Below are 21,175 nucleotides of genomic sequence, written 5' to 3' on the forward strand. Positions count from 1 at the left end.
TCGACCAGTGCAAACTTTGTGTTCATGATAAATTAATTTTCTCGCTTGGCCCACCGTTGATGTCTCTATGCCATTTTATAGTTTATTTAAAATTACTACCTAACTGAAGGTTTAAAGTTATTACAAATTATCATTTGTTTAAATGTCCCTGTGTGTCGACAGTGCAAACTTTGTGTTCATGATAAATTGATTCTCGCGCTTGGCCCACCGTTGTCTTTTTATGTTATTTTGCAGTGCATTTAAAATTACTACCTAACTAAGAGTTTAAAGTTATTACAAATTATCATTTGTTTAAATGTCCCCGTGTATTGACCAGTGCAAATTTTTTGTTAGAGGAGAAGGTCCAAATATGAGCACTGGTCCAATTATGGGCTACTCCTGAAATCTCTTCATGTATGCACCCCCGTGTAGCGTCAACACCGCTAACTATTTCGTCTATAAGTATTCTAACGTTAGTGTGCCTTGCAGCCATATTTGTTCACGTGTTTATTTTTAAAAGTGGAAAAAGTTGTTTTTTTGCAACATTGTTCAGTGCAAATATTTATCAGGTATGTAAAAAATTGATTTTTACTTAATCGGTACATATTGAAATAGAATTTGAATTAACATGACGTCTAATTGAAGTACTAATTGTTGTGTTTTCATGGTATTTTGCTTACTTTTTAGGTTTTTAGAGTTTATGTTTTTATTTATTTGTCAAATTGCCGGTGGTCTAAATATGAGCTATAGTAATCGGTCTAAATATGAGCTATAGCTCATATTTAGACCAAAACTTTACGATCTGCTAAACTATATGTTTTTCATTTTAGAATGCCGAGAAAAACACCAAAATATGTTCCTCAAGGAAAAAGACAGTTTTGGAACCCGGAAGATATGGAAAAAGCTGTGACAGCGGTAAGAGAAAACAAAATGGGCACTTTAAAAGCGGCAAAGACTTTCCACGTACCTCGTAGCACAGTTCAACGGCTGTCTAAAAAGGAAAATCTATCTCCTGCTCAAGTAGCACGCTCAAAATTAGGTAGAAAAACGTTTCTGCCAGATAAAATGGAGGAAGAACAACCTGACACTGAAGATGCAGAGTGTCTATTTTGCAGCAGACTTTATTCTGAAGATACCCAAGGAGAGGTTTGGGTAAAGTNGTCGAATGTTCTTGTTAGTATGATGATGTCGCCTAAGTAAACCAAACAGATTTTCCAGTTTAGTCCTTGCAATAGTGTCCATGAATTTTTCGAATATAGCAGCTGCATTGCATAATCCAATAGGCAGTATATTGAGCAATCTTCTCCATATCCTACAAATGCCCATCCACTTACCAGTATCCACTTTTCAAATCGAAAGTAGAGAACTATTTAACTCCAGCTAGACTGTCTAGTGTTGTCGATTCGGAGTAATAGGTAACTGTCCTTCGTTACATCGTTCAGCTTCCTCTAGTGCTTCCATTTTCTGTTTCATTTCTTCTTGTTCTACTTCTTGACCATTTTCCATTTTTATCATTTCTACCATCATTGCCATTAAAGCCATTATTTGTTGCTCTATTTTGCTTTGGTACCTGTGGTTGTAAGAAGCACGAAATATTTCAATTTCTTGTAGAAATTTCTGTGAAATTCTTCGAATTTGGAAAAATCATTCTTCTTTCTTCGCTAGCTTTCGAATAATGTATGACTTATTGGATGAAATTTTGACGTTAGATTCGTTCTTCTCTCTTTTCAACAATATATGATTTATTGAGATTATTTGGGAAAATACTTCCTCCCTCTTCTTCAATCATCTTCAACCACACCTGACACCAAACGTTGCGTGATCAAACACCTTTCTCACTATTGACTTATTATTTACTCTCTGATTAACACCACTATAATTAATTAGTTTCTATTTCACTACCATATCATACACTTATCACTTCTTCGCTCTTATAATTTTGCTTTATATCGCCTCGTTGCTAAAACTCGAAGTAACTCTTTCGACCTCACGGCAGCTATTTATAGGGGTTGGACGTGTTCTAAAAAGATCCAGAATGTGACATCTAGAAAAACCGGTCTTCTTTGTTACTGTGTATGTTGGGTTGCCTACAGGTGACAGTATATTTAGTTTATGAAGGTCAAACATTTAGGATATGAAGGCCTAATATCCGTCATCGCGGTACAAAAACGTTGCGCACACACAGTCTACCTACCACTGCTGTAACGGCCTTACGAAAATAACAGTCTAAATTTATTACAGAAAACTACATGAATTTTCTATTTACAAAATTGACGACTCAGTCAACACCAAGAAATGAGAAGCTACAATTTCATAAAAGCAGCCTAAATCGCTGTTGTAATACGTATTTTTTAAGGACTTCGCAATCGATTTATTTGAATTGACAATGATAAACGTATGAAAAGATGTTACCACAATTTTTTTGAAACAGGGTATTTACAGTTAATAACACGTTTTTAGCAGTTTTTAGTTATATCATGACACTAACCGAAGTCTAAAGTATACAAGAATAGAAAATTAAAATTCTAACAAAATTGAACAAAGAAACTTGACGGTAGTCCTTTGAGAGGCTAACTTGATAAATATAAATAGAAACGAGGGTATAGGGGATCAACTGAAATTTTTATGTCACTATTTGTTACTCTTGATTTTCTACACCAACTAGGTGAAATTTATAAAGAAATTTTGTAAACATTTCTTTTTGAAGTGAAACTTCTTTACGGTAGGGTAAGTAGGGTAACGAAATCATGGAACGGATGTCCCCACCTCTACTCGGCCACGTAGTCGAGTTCGTAGTGAAGATCGCTTGAGCCGTGAGCGCGCTTCAATGCAACGTTCGTTACAGGCAACTCCGGCATGTATATGTGTTTGCGTACGTGTGCCTACACTCTACAGTCGAAACGACGTCACTGACGCCAATTCCTTAACCCCTATCTCGGTATGCTTGTGTGTTTGAAGAAGTTCTACTTTAGTGGCGTGTTGTATAATTACACGTTGTATTTCTTTATTATTGTATTGAATATCGCATGCAAGCCGAAAAAAATATAAACTGAACTGGTTCAAAAGAAGATTCTATTATTACATGATTTACGATTAGTAAATTTTAGGGCACAATGTTTAATGAACTAAAAGTGCATAACACTGACGATAAGAGCAAAAGATTAGGCCGCGGTTTGATAAACATACGCCAGTCATATAGTTCAGTTTTCCTATTAATCTACGGTACAGTCATTTTTTCACCGAGCGACATGCCCTATAGGTTTAGACTATTACTTAGCATTCAGGAGGACGCCGGTTCGATCCCGGGTCCGTTTGTCTTGGTTTCTGTGGATTCCTTGGATCACTAAGGCAAATGCTGTAATATTCCACAGATAATCTTTCATTCTCTTCTGTCTTCATTTCATCCGTCTCATCTTTCTCACCCAAATCACCCCCCCACCCATTCCCACGATTCCCGAAAGGAGGCTGAACAGGGTCTTCCGCCCTACCTTGGCTTAGTCAGGAGAGACTGCCCGCCCACCAGCATTATAGGCTGGTGGGAATGAAACACCCAAGCTTTTTTTTATTTTCTCCAAATTGCTAACCTCGAAACTTCATGAGTGGCTTCACTTTAATGTAAATTACAACTATTTTACCTTAATTAATAACGAGTTAATGGTATTCTTGACGACGATAGGCGTCATTTGTAAGATCCGCCCTCATTACGGACGCAAAATAACACATTTCCAAGTACAGCGAGCATAGGCAAATGTGGCATCCTTCTAGTTTAGTTTGATAAAAATTAATAAAAAGGTTGACATACAAAAATTTTGGTCCGCGTAGCATGGCATCGGAGTGGATAAACATTATTTTTCCAAGATAAACTTGGAGGGGGAAAAGAATATGAGTCGGAGAAATGAGGAATACATTGGAAAACACTAAAAAACAACTTGGTTGGAGGGAGTGGAGGTCAAAATTCTGACGGGATATGGCTAGTTCTATTTATCAAAAGAAGTACTTTGATCGTAATTGATTACTTTGTATTAATAGTTTCTAGTACAGTCAAATAAGACGAAAAAAGGGCCAAACCTCGGAATGGAAGCGAATAACCTGTAAATTTGCATAAACCTATGTTTTGGTGTTCTAATGACTGGTAGAAAAGTCTCATACAATCACGTGTCTGTGTCACAAGTTATTCAAGGTTAAAGGTCACGAAAATTAGTTTTTCGCAATTATCTCGTTTTCTATGAGAAATACGCCAATTAATGTTATTATGAAATTTGTCGGTCATAAAATTGTCTACAATTTTTATTTCAAACATTTTTCTGTATCACCTACCGTTTCCGAGATATAGCGCGGAGAGCGGCGGGCGTGCACCCGTACANATTTGGAAGCCTAACTTAAAACACATGGCCATAGGCCGTAAACAAAAAAAAAACGCATTTCACGCATCAGTTCCTTCTTTGTTCTTTGCTATATTTTGAAAATTTTTGTCTTTCGTTGATTGCAATAATAGATAATTTTCATAGTATTTCTTCACTTCCAACCGTTCACTCGTGCAGTTTCAATACATGCAGCAAGTGCCAATTGTCAGATACGGAATTCATGCGACTGATTGACGAAAAAATGCATTACTTGAATTTTTAATAAAACACGGAGTTGTGTCGTGCCATACTCTGTGCGCAAAGTGCAACAAAAGATTGAACTTAAAACAAGTTGGGAACCAGTGGCGATACGACTGCCGACGCCTGTCGTACAAAGGGAACCGCCGCTGACAATGCAATCATTCGCGAATACCCATTGTTCAGGCGTGCACGTTGGTAACCATTTATCTTTCCCGAAATGCCTCCCGAGTCGATTATGCCCATCGAGAGACTGGCGTTTCAACGAGAACTGTGGTGGATTGGTTCTCGTTCATAAGGGTGGTTCTTATCGACTGGGTGCATCGTCCATCGGAACAATTACGTGGACCGGGGAAGATAGTGAAGATTGACGAGGCGAAGTTGGGGAAGCGGAAATACAACCGGGGTCGTCTTCTTCGCGGATAATGGGTCCCGACGGAATTGAACGGGGTGAACGCGGTCATCATCAATTACATCTATCAACCGATATGAGCCTATATAATATAGTGCTTTAGTTTTTACTGTTCTAATTACACGTTCAACAATGGACGCTTTTCTCACTGAGTAACTGCTATAGTGATTAATTTTATATTTTTCCATTAAAGATTAAAATTGATAATTGTAGTACTCNTTTTTTATTGAAAGTGACTAGACCCTGCACTATCCTCTGATTTACATCCCTACTACTCCTTCCGTCCTGACTTATCTAAATTCCTAGATACCTAAAATTCTCCTAATTTTTCGAATCCTATCATATTCGCTCTTTCCCTACTTTTCTTCTCTATGTCTCTATATCCCTGTCATTTGTTTCTCCCACCGCCTTTAGTATTTCGTCTGTCCTTGTACCTAGCCTATCACGCTTTTGTTACATTTTAGCCCTAAGTCAAGACGTTCCCTACCTTTCCTCTTTTTCAGAATTTTCAATTTAAGATTGGACTTCATAACCATTAAGTTATTATCGCTATCTATATCTGCTCCTTGATAACTCCTAAAGTCCTTCACTTGATTTTTAAATCTTTGCCTAACAAGTATTTAATCTAACTGATATTGCCCTAATTCACCTGGCAACTTCCACGTATAGCACCTCTTAACGTAATGTTTGAATAAAGTATTTGCGACGGTTAAGTTATGTTTATCGCAAAATTCTATCGGTGGTAGGTTAGAGGAGAAGGTCCAAATATGAGCACTGGTCCAATTATGGGCTACTCCTGAAATCTCTTCATGTATGCACCCCCGTCTAGCGTCAACACCGCTAACTATTTCGTCTATAAGTATTCTAACGTTAGTGTGCCTTGCAGCCATATTTGTTCACGTGTTTATTTTTAAAAGTGGAAAAAGTTGTTTTTTTGCAACATTGTTCAGTGCAAATATTTATCAGGTATGTAAAAAATTGATTTTTACTTAATCGGTACATATTGAAATAGAATTTGAATTAACATGACGTCTAATTGAAGTACTAATTGTTGTGTTTTCATGGTATTTTGCTTACTTTTTAGGTTTTTAGAGTTTATGTTTTTATTTATTTGTCAAATTGCCGGTGGTCTAAATATGAGCTATAGTAATCGGTCTAAATATGAGCTATAGCTCATATTTAGACCAAAACTTTACGATCTGCTAAACTATATGTTTTTCATTTTAGAATGCCGAGAAAAACACCAAAATATGTTCCTCAAGGAAAAAGACAGTTTTGGAACCCGGAAGATATGGAAAAAGCTGTGACAGCGGTAAGAGAAAACAAAATGGGCACTTTAAAAGCGGCAAAGACTTTCCACGTACCTCGTAGCACAGTTCAACGGCTGTCTAAAAAGGAAAATCTATCTCCTGCTCAAGTAGCACGCTCAAAATTAGGTAGAAAAACGTTTCTGCCAGATAAAATGGAGGAAGAACTTGTTACGTACCTTTTAGTTATGGAACAGAAATTTTTTGGATGCACTATTCAGGACTTGAGGCGGGTGGCATTTCAACTCGCTCAACGCAATAACATTCAAACTCCTTTTAAATCTAATGAGGCTGGAAGAGCATGGACTGATCTTTTTCTAAACCGCCATAAAGATCGCTTATCTATCCGTAAACCATGTGGAACTTCTTATGCGAGAGCTCTTGGTTTTAATAAAGAAAACGTAAAAAAGTATTTTGATTTGCTTGAAACAGCTTACGAAAAGCATAATTTTACTGCCAATCGCGTCTATAACGTCCATGAAACAGGCCTGTCAATAGTTCAAAGCAAGATACCGCATGTGATCGGACGAAAAGGAAAGCGGCAAATAGCAGCAATAACATCCGCTGAAAGAGGTTCAACGATTACAATCATTGCCTGTATGAGTGCTGGTGGCGATTATGTACCACCCTTAATTATTTTTCCTCGAACCAACATGACGCAAACTTTAATGAAAGGAAGTCCTCCAGGTTCTATTGGCCGTGCTCATCCCTCTGGTTGGGTTCAAAGCAATATTTTTACAGAGTGGTTTTCTCATTTCATAAGCCATACGAAACCAACTAAAGAGTCACCAGTTTTGCTTGGTTTGGACGGTCATTACAGTCATGTTAGAAACATAGATGTTATTAATTTGGCTAGAGAAAACCATGTCACCATTGTTTGCTTTCCTCCTCACTCAACACATAAATTACAGCCTTTGGACAAAACATTCATGGGACCTCTCAAAGAATACTACAGCGAGGAAGTAAGGCAGTGGCTTCGACACTCTGGCCGGCCATTAACTCCTTACGACATAATGGAGTTATTTGGCAAAGCTTATTTGAAAGTTCAAACAGGAGAAATAGCTGTCAATGGGTTCAGGGCTACGGGATTGTATCCTTTGAATGTAAACCTTTTTTCAGACATTGATTTTGTAAGTTCTTCGGTGGATGCAGAAAAAACCTGCAGCACAGCAGCCTATGTTGATCAGACACCACCGGCCAGTATCTTATGCACAAGTGTAAGGGCTAGTACTTCGTATGATGTGAGCCCTTTTGATTTATCGGCGTTGCCAGCTATTAAGAAAAAAATCGGTAATCGTGGCCGCAAAGCAGCAGGAACAGCTATCATCACCAGTTCACCTTATAGAAATGAGTTAAACGTATCAATTTCATCATTCAATGCAAAAAAACCAAAACTCAAACGAAAAAAAAATGTTGCTCAGAAACAAGCAAAAAAGAAACGCTTCCCAAAAAAACAGCTGCCACGAAGTCGTAAAGACTGTTCGAGCTCAGATTCAGAAGACGAAACTGCTATTGTGCCACTCGTAAATGACGATGATGACAGCGACGTTGACTTTGAAGAACAACCTGACACTGAAGATGCAGAGTGTCTATTTTGCAGCAGACTTTATTCTGAAGATACCCAAGGAGAGGTTTGGGTAAAGTGTTTTCAGTGTTTATTATGGGCACACAGTGAATGTGCAGGTGCAGAAAAAGAAGTCTACATATGCGATTTTTGTAAATAAATTTTTCCATGATTAAATTTGTCTTCAATAATTTAGTTTCTGAAAGATAAAATTTTAGAAATAAGCTAGCTCATATTTGGACCTTAAGTAATAATTTGGTAATTTTGTAGATTTCATTATGTGTAAAAAGTAAAAAAGCTGTTTTGTTTAATTTCATGTTAATCACATCAAATCAATAAAAATGTATCATTTTACAATATTTTTGGGATATAATGTAAAATATTATTTTTATTTTCCAAAATTTTTGAGAAAATAAAAGACGTAGCCCATATTTAGACCTTCTCCTCTAATAATACATTAATTTTCTCGCTTGGCCCACCTTTGATATCTCCATGCCATTTTGAAATGCGTTTAAAATTGCCACCTAAATAAACGTTTTAAGTTTTTACAAATATCATTTGTTTAAATGTCTCCGTGTGTTGACCAGTGCAAACTTTGTGTTCATGGTAAATTAATTTTCTCGCTTGGCCCACCGTTGATGTCTCCATGCCAATTTGCAGTGCATTTAAAATTACTACCTAACGAAAGTTTTGAAGTTATTACAAGTTATCATTTGTTTAANAGTAACAAAACTTTGGAGTCCTCTGCAAAGGGTCTAGGATGTTGGAAAGCTACTTTTACACCTGATGTGGAAAGAAAATTAGTTGAGCATTTGAAATTACTTGAATCTCGTTTGTTTGGACTGACGCGAACGTCTTTTCAAGAATTAGCTTTTGAGTTGGCTGAAAAAAACGGTTTTGCACACAAATTTAACCCGCAAAAACAAAAAGCTGGACAAGAATGGTTAGAAGGGTTTTTGAGACGAAATAAAGATATTTCTTTACGCAAACCAGAAGCTACTTCAGCTGTTCGTGCTCAGGCTTTTAATCGACCTCAAGTCAATAAGTTTTTTGAGATTTACGGACATCTGCTGGAATCTGAGAACATTGGGCCACACAGAATTTATAATACTGACGAATCAAGCCTGTCTACTGTACAAAAACCCCAGAAGATATTGGCTACTACTGGTAGGAAGCAAGTTGGCGTAATAACTAGCGCAGAACGTGGAACTAACACCACTGTTGTTTGTTGTATTAATGCTAGTAGTATAGCTATGTCGGAGCTGCGACAGTGGATGGCACGTCCATCCAGTTCTTACCATTGTTTCGTGTGAAGAGATGGCGGCGGGCGCTGAAGAAGTCTTTCAAGGTCATTCTTCGGCGCGTGNTTTTGTTTAATTTCATGTTAATCACATCAAATCAATAAAAATGTATCATTTTACAATATTTTTGGGATATAATGTAAAATATTATTTTTATTTTCCAAAATTTTTGAGAAAATAAAAGACGTAGCCCATATTTAGACCTTCTCCTCTAATAATACATTAATTTTCTCGCTTGGCCCACCTTTGATATCTCCATGCCATTTTGAAATGCGTTTAAAATTGCCACCTAAATAAACGTTTTAAGTTTTTACAAATATCATTTGTTTAAATGTCTCCGTGTGTTGACCAGTGCAAACTTTGTGTTCATGGTAAATTAATTTTCTCGCTTGGCCCACCGTTGATGTCTCCATGCCAATTTGCAGTGCATTTAAAATTACTACCTAACGAAAGTTTTGAAGTTATTACAAGTTATCATTTGTTTAAATGTCCCCGTTTGTCGGCCAATGCAAACGTTTTGTTTATCATAAATTAATTTTCTCGCTTGACCCACTATTGATGTCTCCATGCCATTTGGTAGTATATTTAAAATTACCACCAAACTAAAGGTTTGAAGTTATTACATATTGTAATAGAAGGAAATAAAAAAGCGTATGGTTTCAAAAATTAATCTGAGAAACTAATTAAATCCGAAATACCTTTCTTCTGTGTCGGGATTTAAAACTGATAAAGAACTTTTTGTAGTATAGAACGCTTTTTACATTTCTAACTGCACTGATTCACTCACTACGGCTAACTACTTTACCTACCTTACATATCAATGTTAAGTGCGTCCAAATCATTCGCGTCGGCACGTTCAATGGCACTGCAAATTCTCATCATTCGGTTGTTAAGTTATTTTTAGGTGGTAGGTAGATGGTAAATTAACGTTTTGAAATATTGTACCTAAAAACTGTACCTTACCCTAAACATATGACCTGGGCAATACGCAGGATCTAATACTGCTTAAATTTCACCAAACAATTCTAAAAGAATAAGGCTGGCTATAAAACAGTTTTGATTTAACTAATTCTGTCCTGATTCATGTCTAAGCCTTTACCAATCTATTAGCCTTGATTTATTTCTTTTATACCTATGTATTTATTTGCAGTACACTTTTTTCTCTGGCTTAATCATCGAGCGAATTGCGACATTTCATCATCATCAACAGTAGTAAAGAAGTAATACATAGTCTCGTTTAAAATAATTTTCTGAAAATTATCTTCTGAGCGAGGCTCTTCTCTGAGAAGAAATTTTTCTGGCGCTTTTCTCCTATTTTTTTTTTGACATTTTTTTTCTTAGATTCAGATGGCATACGGACCGTCCATAAAATACGACTCTCAAAATTTTATCTTTTCGGTCTCATCCCCCCCTCTTTGTTACGCTAAATCACTCTTTCAGCGATCCCCTTAACAAATATTACGTCACAAAAGCTACCCCCTTTATAAACGATTTTTAGTGATTAAAATTCTTCACGATTTTCCTTTTACGAGAGGTAGTAGAAGATGATCAGGACGCACAAACACATTGTATGTTTATTTACAGGCTTTAATTTACTACTTGAAAATTACTTTCTATGAAAATGAAAAATTTTAACTACCTACCAACCAAGTTAAGAAAAAATGATCGAATGCAGCATAGCTACGTCCTATTTCTCTGCGTAATCCTATAAGGGCCGGACTGGCTTTTGCTTAAACTTTCAAATACGTTTTCCTCGAAGATGGTGAACTTTTGGACCACCAAAGATTTTCTTAATTTTTTTATCTTATTGGGATCCGTCAAATGGGCATACACCATCTGGTGGCAAAATTTATAACTCGAATGAGGGAAAAATTTGCATAGGAACTGTGCACGCAAATTGTAAAATTGTTTATAAAATAATAAAACACGTTAAAAAAGTAAAAATTTTTTTGATGATGCAGTCGACGAAGTTTTCTTCTAAAGTTAAATCAAATAAAAAGTTAATATGTTCAGTGAAAAGCTGCAAAAGCACTTCAGACATAGATCTTCACTCTTCACCTACATTAACTACGTTCCAATAAAAACTAACCGTTTTATATATGTAAAAAATATATTCGGAAAATTAGAGAAAAAAGTAAACTAATAGAAGCTTGGATGAAAGCAGTAGGTATCAAAGAAGTGAATTCCGAAATAAAAATTTGTTCACGTCATTTTAATGCACATGATTATATTTCAGCAAGTATTTACCATCAGCCATAACCTTAATATTTAAAACTAGAATCATACTAAAATTATAAAGTGAGAATTTATTTATTCCTGTGTAATTGATTTAACACAATTCCAATGATACGATATAAGTATTTTGAGGTTAAGAACCTACCTGCTGCAATACAACAAAGTTGCAATAATGTGTTTGCAACGTTCTCTTAAATCGGCTTTGCACGTGCAAGTCATTGATATGATATTGCTTAAATCACTCAGAATCACCCCACCAATTATATAACGTGAATCACTTTTTAAATCCGAAGTTTGTAAAAAGTAGACAGTAAACTTGACGGAATTTAAAGGCTAGCTTCCGGATTTGTGATTTCCGAAGTTTATAATGTGATTGGCATTAAAGACACGCTCACCTTCAACGAAATTTCCTTTCCGAGGCTTTGTGTCAGCCCAATCACATATTGTGTCAATACTTATCTTTTTATCGTAATTTAAAAACTTGGAAATTGCACGGTACACTATAGGAACTACGATAAATTTTCCCTAATCGGCGCCATGTTTTTAGGCTCCTCCCGTTTGACGGATCCCAATAATGCCTTATTATCTCCGGAAAACCTGCTACTTATTTTAGAAACACCCTGTACTGTTTTAACTTTGTTGTTGGTTGAAATAACGTTCACAGGTTGGCGAACACCCACAGCCAGTCAATATGTTCCAATAATAATCTGAAGATACTCCTACGGATGTGACACTCATTATCTTCGCAACTTTTCACAGCATCGTTATCTGCCCGTAGTACAACGTGAGAAATAATTAAACAGTTTGTCATAATAAAACAAAGCTGCGGTGTCACCACGCTACTTGTTGTATACCCGCCTCCTTCACCAAGAAAAGCAAGTTAGTGTATTACCTGTCCCTTGCCAACTGCGACCAGATACGCATCTGCTATTTTTAAGTCACAGTTCACTTTATCTTTCATTATGTATTCGCTTGATGACGCGATAATTGGATACAAGAATTGATCTCGAAGAATCAATAGTAATATCAAACTAATAATTTAGTTAGGCACAATAAAATTATGAACGTAGATTACCTACACGTTTTCAATTAGGTTTCATAGATGTAAACTCCTATAGTATAGAGTAGGTACTACCACACGCCAAAATGTACAGCCCTTTTACTTTTGGTTAATATTTTTTTATTGTTTTGTATTATTTAGTGTCTACTAAATGTAACCCTCACTCGTGTTTTTAGACCTTAGATATTTTATAAGTGCCGCTTATACATTTTACCTTACTTATATACCTCTTTCCCAATTTCTTAAAATAAATCAACTCCATTTTATTAACGTATGTATCGAAGGATTTTCATTTTTTTTTTGCGCAATTTTGTTCGGAAGATTATCCTGAACTCAGCGGTAACCCGATCGGGTATTGTTTAAATCACGATTGCTTAAACAAATGACAAAAAAAACTTTTTTTACTGGAACCAGTTTTTATATTCTTTAATTTAATCTCGATATATACGCCTGAGGTTTTTTTCTTTTATAAAGGTAGAATTTTCCGAGTTATGAACTTTTGTGTCTGAATATACATGAAAATCGCTATATTCTATGCTTCAAAAAGTTATTATGGGTTTTTAGAAGATATTATTTTATATATTTAAGCAACTATATTTAATAAATTGCACCAAAAAAGAAATTCTTTTTCTTTCAGAAAATAGCTTTTTAAAATGTTTGACCATCTTGTTTCATCCCTAAAAAGTATATTAGAAAATGATTCAACCCATTTTTTTAAATTATTAGAATGATTTGCAGTGGGCGAATGTGTAGACGTAAATGCTGTAGTTTTGTTTTATAAGGACGATTTTGATAGTCAGATTTATGAATGACGGGGACAAAGACAAAATGAACAAATAAACAGCCTAAAGAAAGTTGTGGATTTTTTAAAAAAATACGAACAAATTAGAAGGCTTATATCAGAATTCGTTCATTCGCTCATCTTGTTCGAATGAAATGAGTTTTTCTACTCTGCATAGCTTAAAAACATATTTAAGGATGACATATCACAAGATCAGCTGAATAACATTTTTTGCGTTAGGCAATTGAGTGAGCTTTCTGTAACTGATATTATGTAATAATCGTTTTAACAATATTATTAGTTTAATAAAGCTTAATTTCACGATAAATTTTCCACATTACTTACTGAGTTTGATTATTTACAGGAACTTTAGATTGATTTGTGTTTCCATCTGTGCCGCTAAATGATCAATTACGTTTCTCCGACTAATGACTGAATGATTGAAGATGTTCACGTATAGAACAGAAGAGCGTACTTTTTTATCTTTTCTTTTGCATGTTTCGCATCTATCATAACACACTCTTTTATTCATAGACTCTTCAGAAACAATAACGTCACAACTGCAAACCATTTGCATGTGGTAGTAGCGTCGAGTCTTCCATTGTGCACTATTATTGTTGCTATTCGTAGATGTGGCGATGTATAAGATCATCATAATCATAAGGTCGTCAGTCCTAAGACTGGTTGGACACGTACCTCCACTCTTTCCTATCCTGAGCTAAACTTCGCATTTCCCTAAAACTAGAACAACCCACTTCTTTAACTATTTGCGAACAGTAATCTAATCTAGGTCCACCTCCACCCCTCTTAACTCCTGTTTCTGCCTCTAATATGTCTCTGACTAGACCTTCATGCCTGAGAAGATGTCCTACCAGCCTATGTCGCCTATTTTTTATTGACTTCCATAGAGTCCTCTGTTCTCCTATTCCTTCTAATACCTCTTCATTTCTAACCTTTTCTACCAACGTTATCCTCATCATTCGCCTATAACACCACATTTCGAACGCCTCTAACCTTTCTTTTTCCGCCGCGCCCACTACCCATGTTTCGCACCCGTACAACGCCGTGCTCCAAACATGCACCTTTAACAACCTAATTAATTATTTCGACCAGTTTTTTTGAAAAATGTTTGGAATTTGCTTTAATGTCCGAAATTTCTCCTGTTTGGGTTTGTGCCACTAAACACCCGTTTGGAATAAGTTAGAATGCATTAAAACGTTATTAAATGTTCCTAACATTGTCCTTGGCTAGAATGATCTGGAGCGAACTAGTTAGAATTTATTAGAATGAACCGGACCTGAAAAGTAGAGAATGTTCTAGAATGCTCGAGAATTATGTATGAGAGGTGGAATTATAATTTGACTAACATTCTAAAATTTGAAATCTATATTGTTCACGATTTGCTCAGTGTGATGTGTGTATTGGTTTGAAGGTCAACCATTGGCCATCAAACATCCATGTGAAGTGAGTAGTCGTTAACTAATAATTCATATAAAATTCATTAAATGTAACGTAAATAATTAAAAACAAATCGAATACAATAATTTTATTTTACACAAAAATTTGTTTCAAAAACATTTCATAAGAATTATTAACAATCATCTATTTGGCCCTTTTCTGTAACTCCTCCAGAGGAGCAATGTGCAATGTACTTTCTCCATCATTATGTAGCATTACTCCTACTTCTTGCAGTACTTCTGAATCCACAACTCCTTGTTTATTTAAAGAAGCGATTATCTTTTGATTTTCGAGATTATTTTCACACAAATTGTGAATTGCAAATATAACCCATTGAATTATAACTAAATATGTTAAAGAAAATAGCAAAAATAAAACTTATGAAGCTAATTACGATATAAAGTGGATAAATAAACGCGACAATTTGTTTTTTTTTAAGATTATGTACAAAAGAATGTTTAAAATATTTAAAAAGTCAAAAGTTGCATAGTATTTAAATTTTCTTTTGCATGCCTCTATTTTTACAACTCTTAAAGATGACACGGACGAAATGAAGACAGAAGAGTGAAAGATTTATTTATAGAATATTAATTACCACCCCCTGCATTTGCCTAAGTAATCCAAGGAAATCACCGAAAAGCTTGAACCAGGTCAGACGGATCTGGAATCGAATCGGTGTCTTCCCGAATGCTAGTCAGTTTGGTGCTCGTTGACGAACTTCTTAAATTGGTTCTCAGAGTAGCGTTAAATCGTTCAATCGATCATCAGACTGCGAATGTAAGGACATAGTCCTCGTTTTTGTAATGTCCATTAGTTCAGTGACCTTCTTGAACAAAGCCGACACGAAGTTCCTGCCTTGGTTGGAATGTAATTCCAGTGGTACTCCATATCGGCTAATCCTGTCATTGACAAGCTTTTCGGCAACTTCTCATCTTCTGACTTCTGAAACTTTGTTCTTGGGAAGTACCATCAGAAGTTTGTTTTTGGTTGCAACTGGACTCTCCTACATTCTTCTTAAAGCGCCCTGGTCCAAAGTAAGGGATATCCACCAAAATCATCATGATTCGTCTGTTCTTCGATTAATTCTATACTTTTCTAGGATCCCTCAGGCTGAACGGTGATTAGATTACAACAGATTGATGCCAGTTTTTTTTTCTTTTCCGCTGATGAACAACGTTTACAGTTTTTCACGCATGATCTCCAAGATAGTGCATCTACCTTACCGTATTATTTACCTGTTGTGCAATTTGCCCTTCTCGATTCTTGAATTGCGGTACCCAATTTATTTTTCCTTTCCGTCTTGAACTTGGGATAACTCACTACCAAGTCCTACATTAGTAGCGTCGGCATCAACGGTGAAGGATTGGCTGAGCTGTGGGGATGTTAAAATTGGAGCTCCAGAAAATGTAATCTTCAAGTTGTCAAATACTTTTTGGTATTCGGGAATTAGAATGAAACTCCATCTTCTGTAAATCTGTGTAGTAGTCGGGTTATATATCCCCTTATGAATCTTCAATAGTAGGAGTAAAGTTCCAGAAGTTCATAACGATGTTTTGGTGGACCAAGTTCGTACGGCATCTGTTTTGTCGGGGTCGGTCTTGATTCCTTTCGGTGTTATGACATAGCCTAGCTACTTCACTTCTCTATTGAACAGGATGCATTTTTCGGTACTTAACTTCAATTTTGAGACTGTTAATTTCTTGAAGACTTTAGTCAGGTTTCAGAAGTGGTCGTCGAATGTTCTTGTTAGTATGATGATGTCGCCTAAGTAAACCAAACAGATTTTCCAGTTTAGTCCTTGCAATAGTGTCCATGAATTTTTCGAATATAGCAGCTGCATTGCATAATCCAATAGGCAGTATATTGAGCAATCTTCTCCATATCCTACAAATGCCCATCCACTTACCAGTATCCACTTTTCAAATCGAAAGTAGAGAACTATTTAACTCCAGCTAGACTGTCTAGTGTTGTCGATTCGGAGTAATAGGTAACTGTCCTTCGTTACATCGTTCAGCTTCCTCTAGTGCTTCCATTTTCTGTTTCATTTCTTCTTGTTCTACTTCTTGACCATTTTCCATTTTTATCATTTCTACCATCATTGCCATTAAAGCCATTATTTGTTGCTCTATTTTGCTTTGGTACCTGTGGTTGTAAGAAGCACGAAATATTTCAATTTCTTGTAGAAATTTCTGTGAAATTCTTCGAATTTGGAAAAATCATTCTTCTTTCTTCGCTAGCTTTCGAATAATGTATGACTTATTGGATGAAATTTTGACGTTAGATTCGTTCTTCTCTCTTTTCAACAATATATGATTTATTGAGATTATTTGGGAAAATACTTCCTCCCTCTTCTTCAATCATCTTCAACCACACCTGACACCAAACGTTGCGTGATCAAACACCTTTCTCACTATTGACTTATTATTTACTCTCTGATTAACACCACTATAATTAATTAGTTTCTATTTCACTACCATATCATACACTTATCACTTCTTCGCTCTTATAATTTTGCTTTATATCGCCTCGTTGCTAAAACTCGAAGTAACTCTTTCGACCTCACGGCAGCTATTTATAGGGGTTGGACGTGTTCTAAAAAGATCCAGAATGTGACATCTAGAAAAACCGGTCTTCTTTGTTACTGTGTATGTTGGGTTGCCTACAGGTGACAGTATATTTAGTTTATGAAGGTCAAACATTTAGGATATGAAGGCCTAATATCCGTCATCGCGGTACAAAAACGTTGCGCACACACAGTCTACCTACCACTGCTGTAACGGCCTTACGAAAATAACAGTCTAAATTTATTACAGAAAACTACATGAATTTTCTATTTACAAAATTGACGACTCAGTCAACACCAAGAAATGAGAAGCTACAATTTCATAAAAGCAGCCTAAATCGCTGTTGTAATACGTATTTTTTAAGGACTTCGCAATCGATTTATTTGAATTGACAATGATAAACGTATGAAAAGATGTTACCACAATTTTTTTGAAACAGGGTATTTACAGTTAATAACACGTTTTTAGCAGTTTTTAGTTATATCATGACACTAACCGAAGTCTAAAGTATACAAGAATAGAAAATTAAAATTCTAACAAAATTGAACAAAGAAACTTGACGGTAGTCCTTTGAGAGGCTAACTTGATAAATATAAATAGAAACGAGGGTATAGGGGATCAACTGAAATTTTTATGTCACTATTTGTTACTCTTGATTTTCTACACCAACTAGGTGAAATTTATAAAGAAATTTTGTAAACATTTCTTTTTGAAGTGAAACTTCTTTACGGTAGGGTAAGTAGGGTAACGAAATCATGGAACGGATGTCCCCACCTCTACTCGGCCACGTAGTCGAGTTCGTAGTGAAGATCGCTTGAGCCGTGAGCGCGCTTCAATGCAACGTTCGTTACAGGCAACTCCGGCATGTATATGTGTTTGCGTACGTGTGCCTACACTCTACAGTCGAAACGACGTCACTGACGCCAATTCCTTAACCCCTATCTCGGTATGCTTGTGTGTTTGAAGAAGTTCTACTTTAGTGGCGTGTTGTATAATTACACGTTGTATTTCTTTATTATTGTATTGAATATCGCATGCAAGCCGAAAAAAATATAAACTGAACTGGTTCAAAAGAAGATTCTATTATTACATGATTTACGATTAGTAAATTTTAGGGCACAATGTTTAATGAACTAAAAGTGCATAACACTGACGATAAGAGCAAAAGATTAGGCCGCGGTTTGATAAACATACGCCAGTCATATAGTTCAGTTTTCCTATTAATCTACGGTACAGTCATTTTTTCACCGAGCGACATGCCCTATAGGTTTAGACTATTACTTAGCATTCAGGAGGACGCCGGTTCGATCCCGGGTCCGTTTGTCTTGGTTTCTGTGGATTCCTTGGATCACTAAGGCAAATGCTGTAATATTCCACAGATAATCTTTCATTCTCTTCTGTCTTCATTTCATCCGTCTCATCTTTCTCACCCAAATCACCCCCCCACCCATTCCCACGATTCCCGAAAGGAGGCTGAACAGGGTCTTCCGCCCTACCTTGGCTTAGTCAGGAGAGACTGCCCGCCCACCAGCATTATAGGCTGGTGGGAATGAAACACCCAAGCTTTTTTTTATTTTCTCCAAATTGCTAACCTCGAAACTTCATGAGTGGCTTCACTTTAATGTAAATTACAACTATTTTACCTTAATTAATAACGAGTTAATGGTATTCTTGACGACGATAGGCGTCATTTGTAAGATCCGCCCTCATTACGGACGCAAAATAACACATTTCCAAGTACAGCGAGCATAGGCAAATGTGGCATCCTTCTAGTTTAGTTTGATAAAAATTAATAAAAAGGTTGACATACAAAAATTTTGGTCCGCGTAGCATGGCATCGGAGTGGATAAACATTATTTTTCCAAGATAAACTTGGAGGGGGAAAAGAATATGAGTCGGAGAAATGAGGAATACATTGGAAAACACTAAAAAACAACTTGGTTGGAGGGAGTGGAGGTCAAAATTCTGACGGGATATGGCTAGTTCTATTTATCAAAAGAAGTACTTTGATCGTAATTGATTACTTTGTATTAATAGTTTCTAGTACAGTCAAATAAGACGAAAAAAGGGCCAAACCTCGGAATGGAAGCGAATAACCTGTAAATTTGCATAAACCTATGTTTTGGTGTTCTAATGACTGGTAGAAAAGTCTCATACAATCACGTGTCTGTGTCACAAGTTATTCAAGGTTAAAGGTCACGAAAATTAGTTTTTCGCAATTATCTCGTTTTCTATGAGAAATACGCCAATTAATGTTATTATGAAATTTGTCGGTCATAAAATTGTCTACAATTTTTATTTCAAACATTTTTCTGTATCACCTACCGTTTCCGAGATATAGCGCGGAGAGCGGCGGGCGTGCATCCGTACATGGAGAAATAATGTGAAATACGATGCTAGTGAGTGGTATATTAAACGTTTTTGGGATACTAAGTGTGTAAGAGATCTGAAAATTTGGCAGTAGGGGTTTTCTTTTAACTAAAATAATTTCACCTGTCGGCCATTGCCGGTTATACCGGAAGTTGATGCCAACTTTGTTATTTTAAATAGAATGGTATTTTTTACGATAAATTCGAATGAAACAAAATTTTAAGGTAATTTTGATAACCAACTTATATACCTGCGATTAGTAGTTTTTGATATAATGGGCTTATTCCGAAAAATTTGTTTTTTTGGTTTTTATACGATTTTGTGTAGTACTCAATATTTTCATTAAGCCCTTAAAATTTGATATAAAAGGCTATTTTAGTTTTTGAGATATAAGAGATTGAAATTTGTATTAATCGCAAACACGATGCGGCGGCTATTGACGTCACTATACGCAACTCTAGACTCGGAGATATACCGTGACCGCTACTAGCCGTTCAGATAGTGTGGTAATCTGAGAAAAAATGTTTAGCCAACAATAAAGTTGGGTTTATTAAGTTGCTCTTATTAATATATCACAAGTTGATGCATTTAAGATTATGAACTATTTTAATACTAATGAGTACCCACATTCGTACAGGAATGAACTGAATAAAGCTGCAATGGTACCTACGTTATTAGTTTAATAAGTAAATATTAATAATGCTTAAGCATATTAAATAATTTCGGTATTTTTTATTTAAATCTAGCGTAAATTAATTTTGATTAATTACTGCTATTTGAATGTATTAATACTACATATTTTACTCCTATTACTTTATCAGTTGAGTAAAAAAAGAAATGGTATAAAAGGTCAGTCAAAATTAGTCTTATTGCAAAATAAAAAACTAATATATAAATTAATTACTATAAGTCCTTACTGTTAATTTTTGCATAAAAGCTTTGATGTTTATTATAAAAAGGTATAAAAGAAGATAGTAGTAATAGGAGTTTGGTAGAAGTAAGTATAGTACCTAAGTATTATTATTTTGCATTTTATTCATTTGTTTTCTCTAAAAAATTCATATTGACTAGACCTACCTACTTACCCAATAAAACCTTGTCTAGAACAAATTCTATACGTGGACTTGTTTTCTGTACAATACATCTGGGAGACATTAAAACAATCGGAACTACTTTCTTAAATAAAGCCAAAATTTAGGTACCTATATCGGAAGACAAAACTAAAGAAAAAATTATAATGTACTATTAATACTTTTGAAAAAAGGCTCACAGAAATAAAAATGGCAACTGTGTCATCGTAGTGTGTATTGTCTAATGCAGCTTTTTTTATGGTAATCAAAAATATTTTAGTTTAATTCTCCCCTTTTTTAAGATTCTTGTATAAAGATAATCTTTATGTCATTATCAACTTATATTTATATTTAAAACAATAAACATTATAGAATTACTTGCTTTCGTAAAATCATATCTCTGTTTGGCACGTTGCCGTGCCATTCTCATTAGTCGGATTTATCCGTTATTTTATATTTTACTTTTTTGAAAT

General features: G+C 35.5%; 2 protein-coding genes across 4 annotated transcripts in view; one reads left to right on the plus strand and one right to left on the minus strand.

The window, feature by feature from the left end:
- Positions 1 to 5,750: 5,750 nt before the first annotated feature.
- LOC112906837 lies at positions 5,751 to 7,520 on the plus strand. Its single transcript, XM_025981852.1, has 3 exons — positions 5,751 to 5,958; positions 6,220 to 7,402; positions 7,452 to 7,520. The coding sequence occupies exons 2-3, from the start codon at positions 6,221 to 6,223 to the stop codon at positions 7,518 to 7,520; spliced, it is 1,251 nt and encodes a 416-aa protein (XP_025837637.1). The 5' UTR covers positions 5,751 to 5,958; position 6,220.
- Positions 7,521 to 14,771: 7,251 nt separating this feature from the next.
- The window catches only part of LOC108735329 (ataxin-10), a 15,179-nt gene continuing 8,775 nt past the window's right edge, over positions 14,772 to 21,175 (minus strand). For all 3 annotated transcript variants that reach the window (XM_018467250.2, XM_018467249.2, XM_018467248.1), the window contains exon 4: positions 14,772 to 15,042. In XM_018467250.2, the coding sequence (XP_018322752.1) occupies positions 14,843 to 15,042 (200 nt within the window). In that variant the 3' untranslated portion in view covers positions 14,772 to 14,842. The remainder of the gene's footprint in view (positions 15,043 to 21,175) is intronic.

Source organism: Agrilus planipennis, unplaced genomic scaffold, assembly GCF_000699045.2.
Source record: "Agrilus planipennis isolate EAB-ADULT unplaced genomic scaffold, Apla_2.0 scaffold45, whole genome shotgun sequence".
Lineage (NCBI taxonomy): Eukaryota > Metazoa > Arthropoda > Insecta > Coleoptera > Buprestidae > Agrilus > Agrilus planipennis.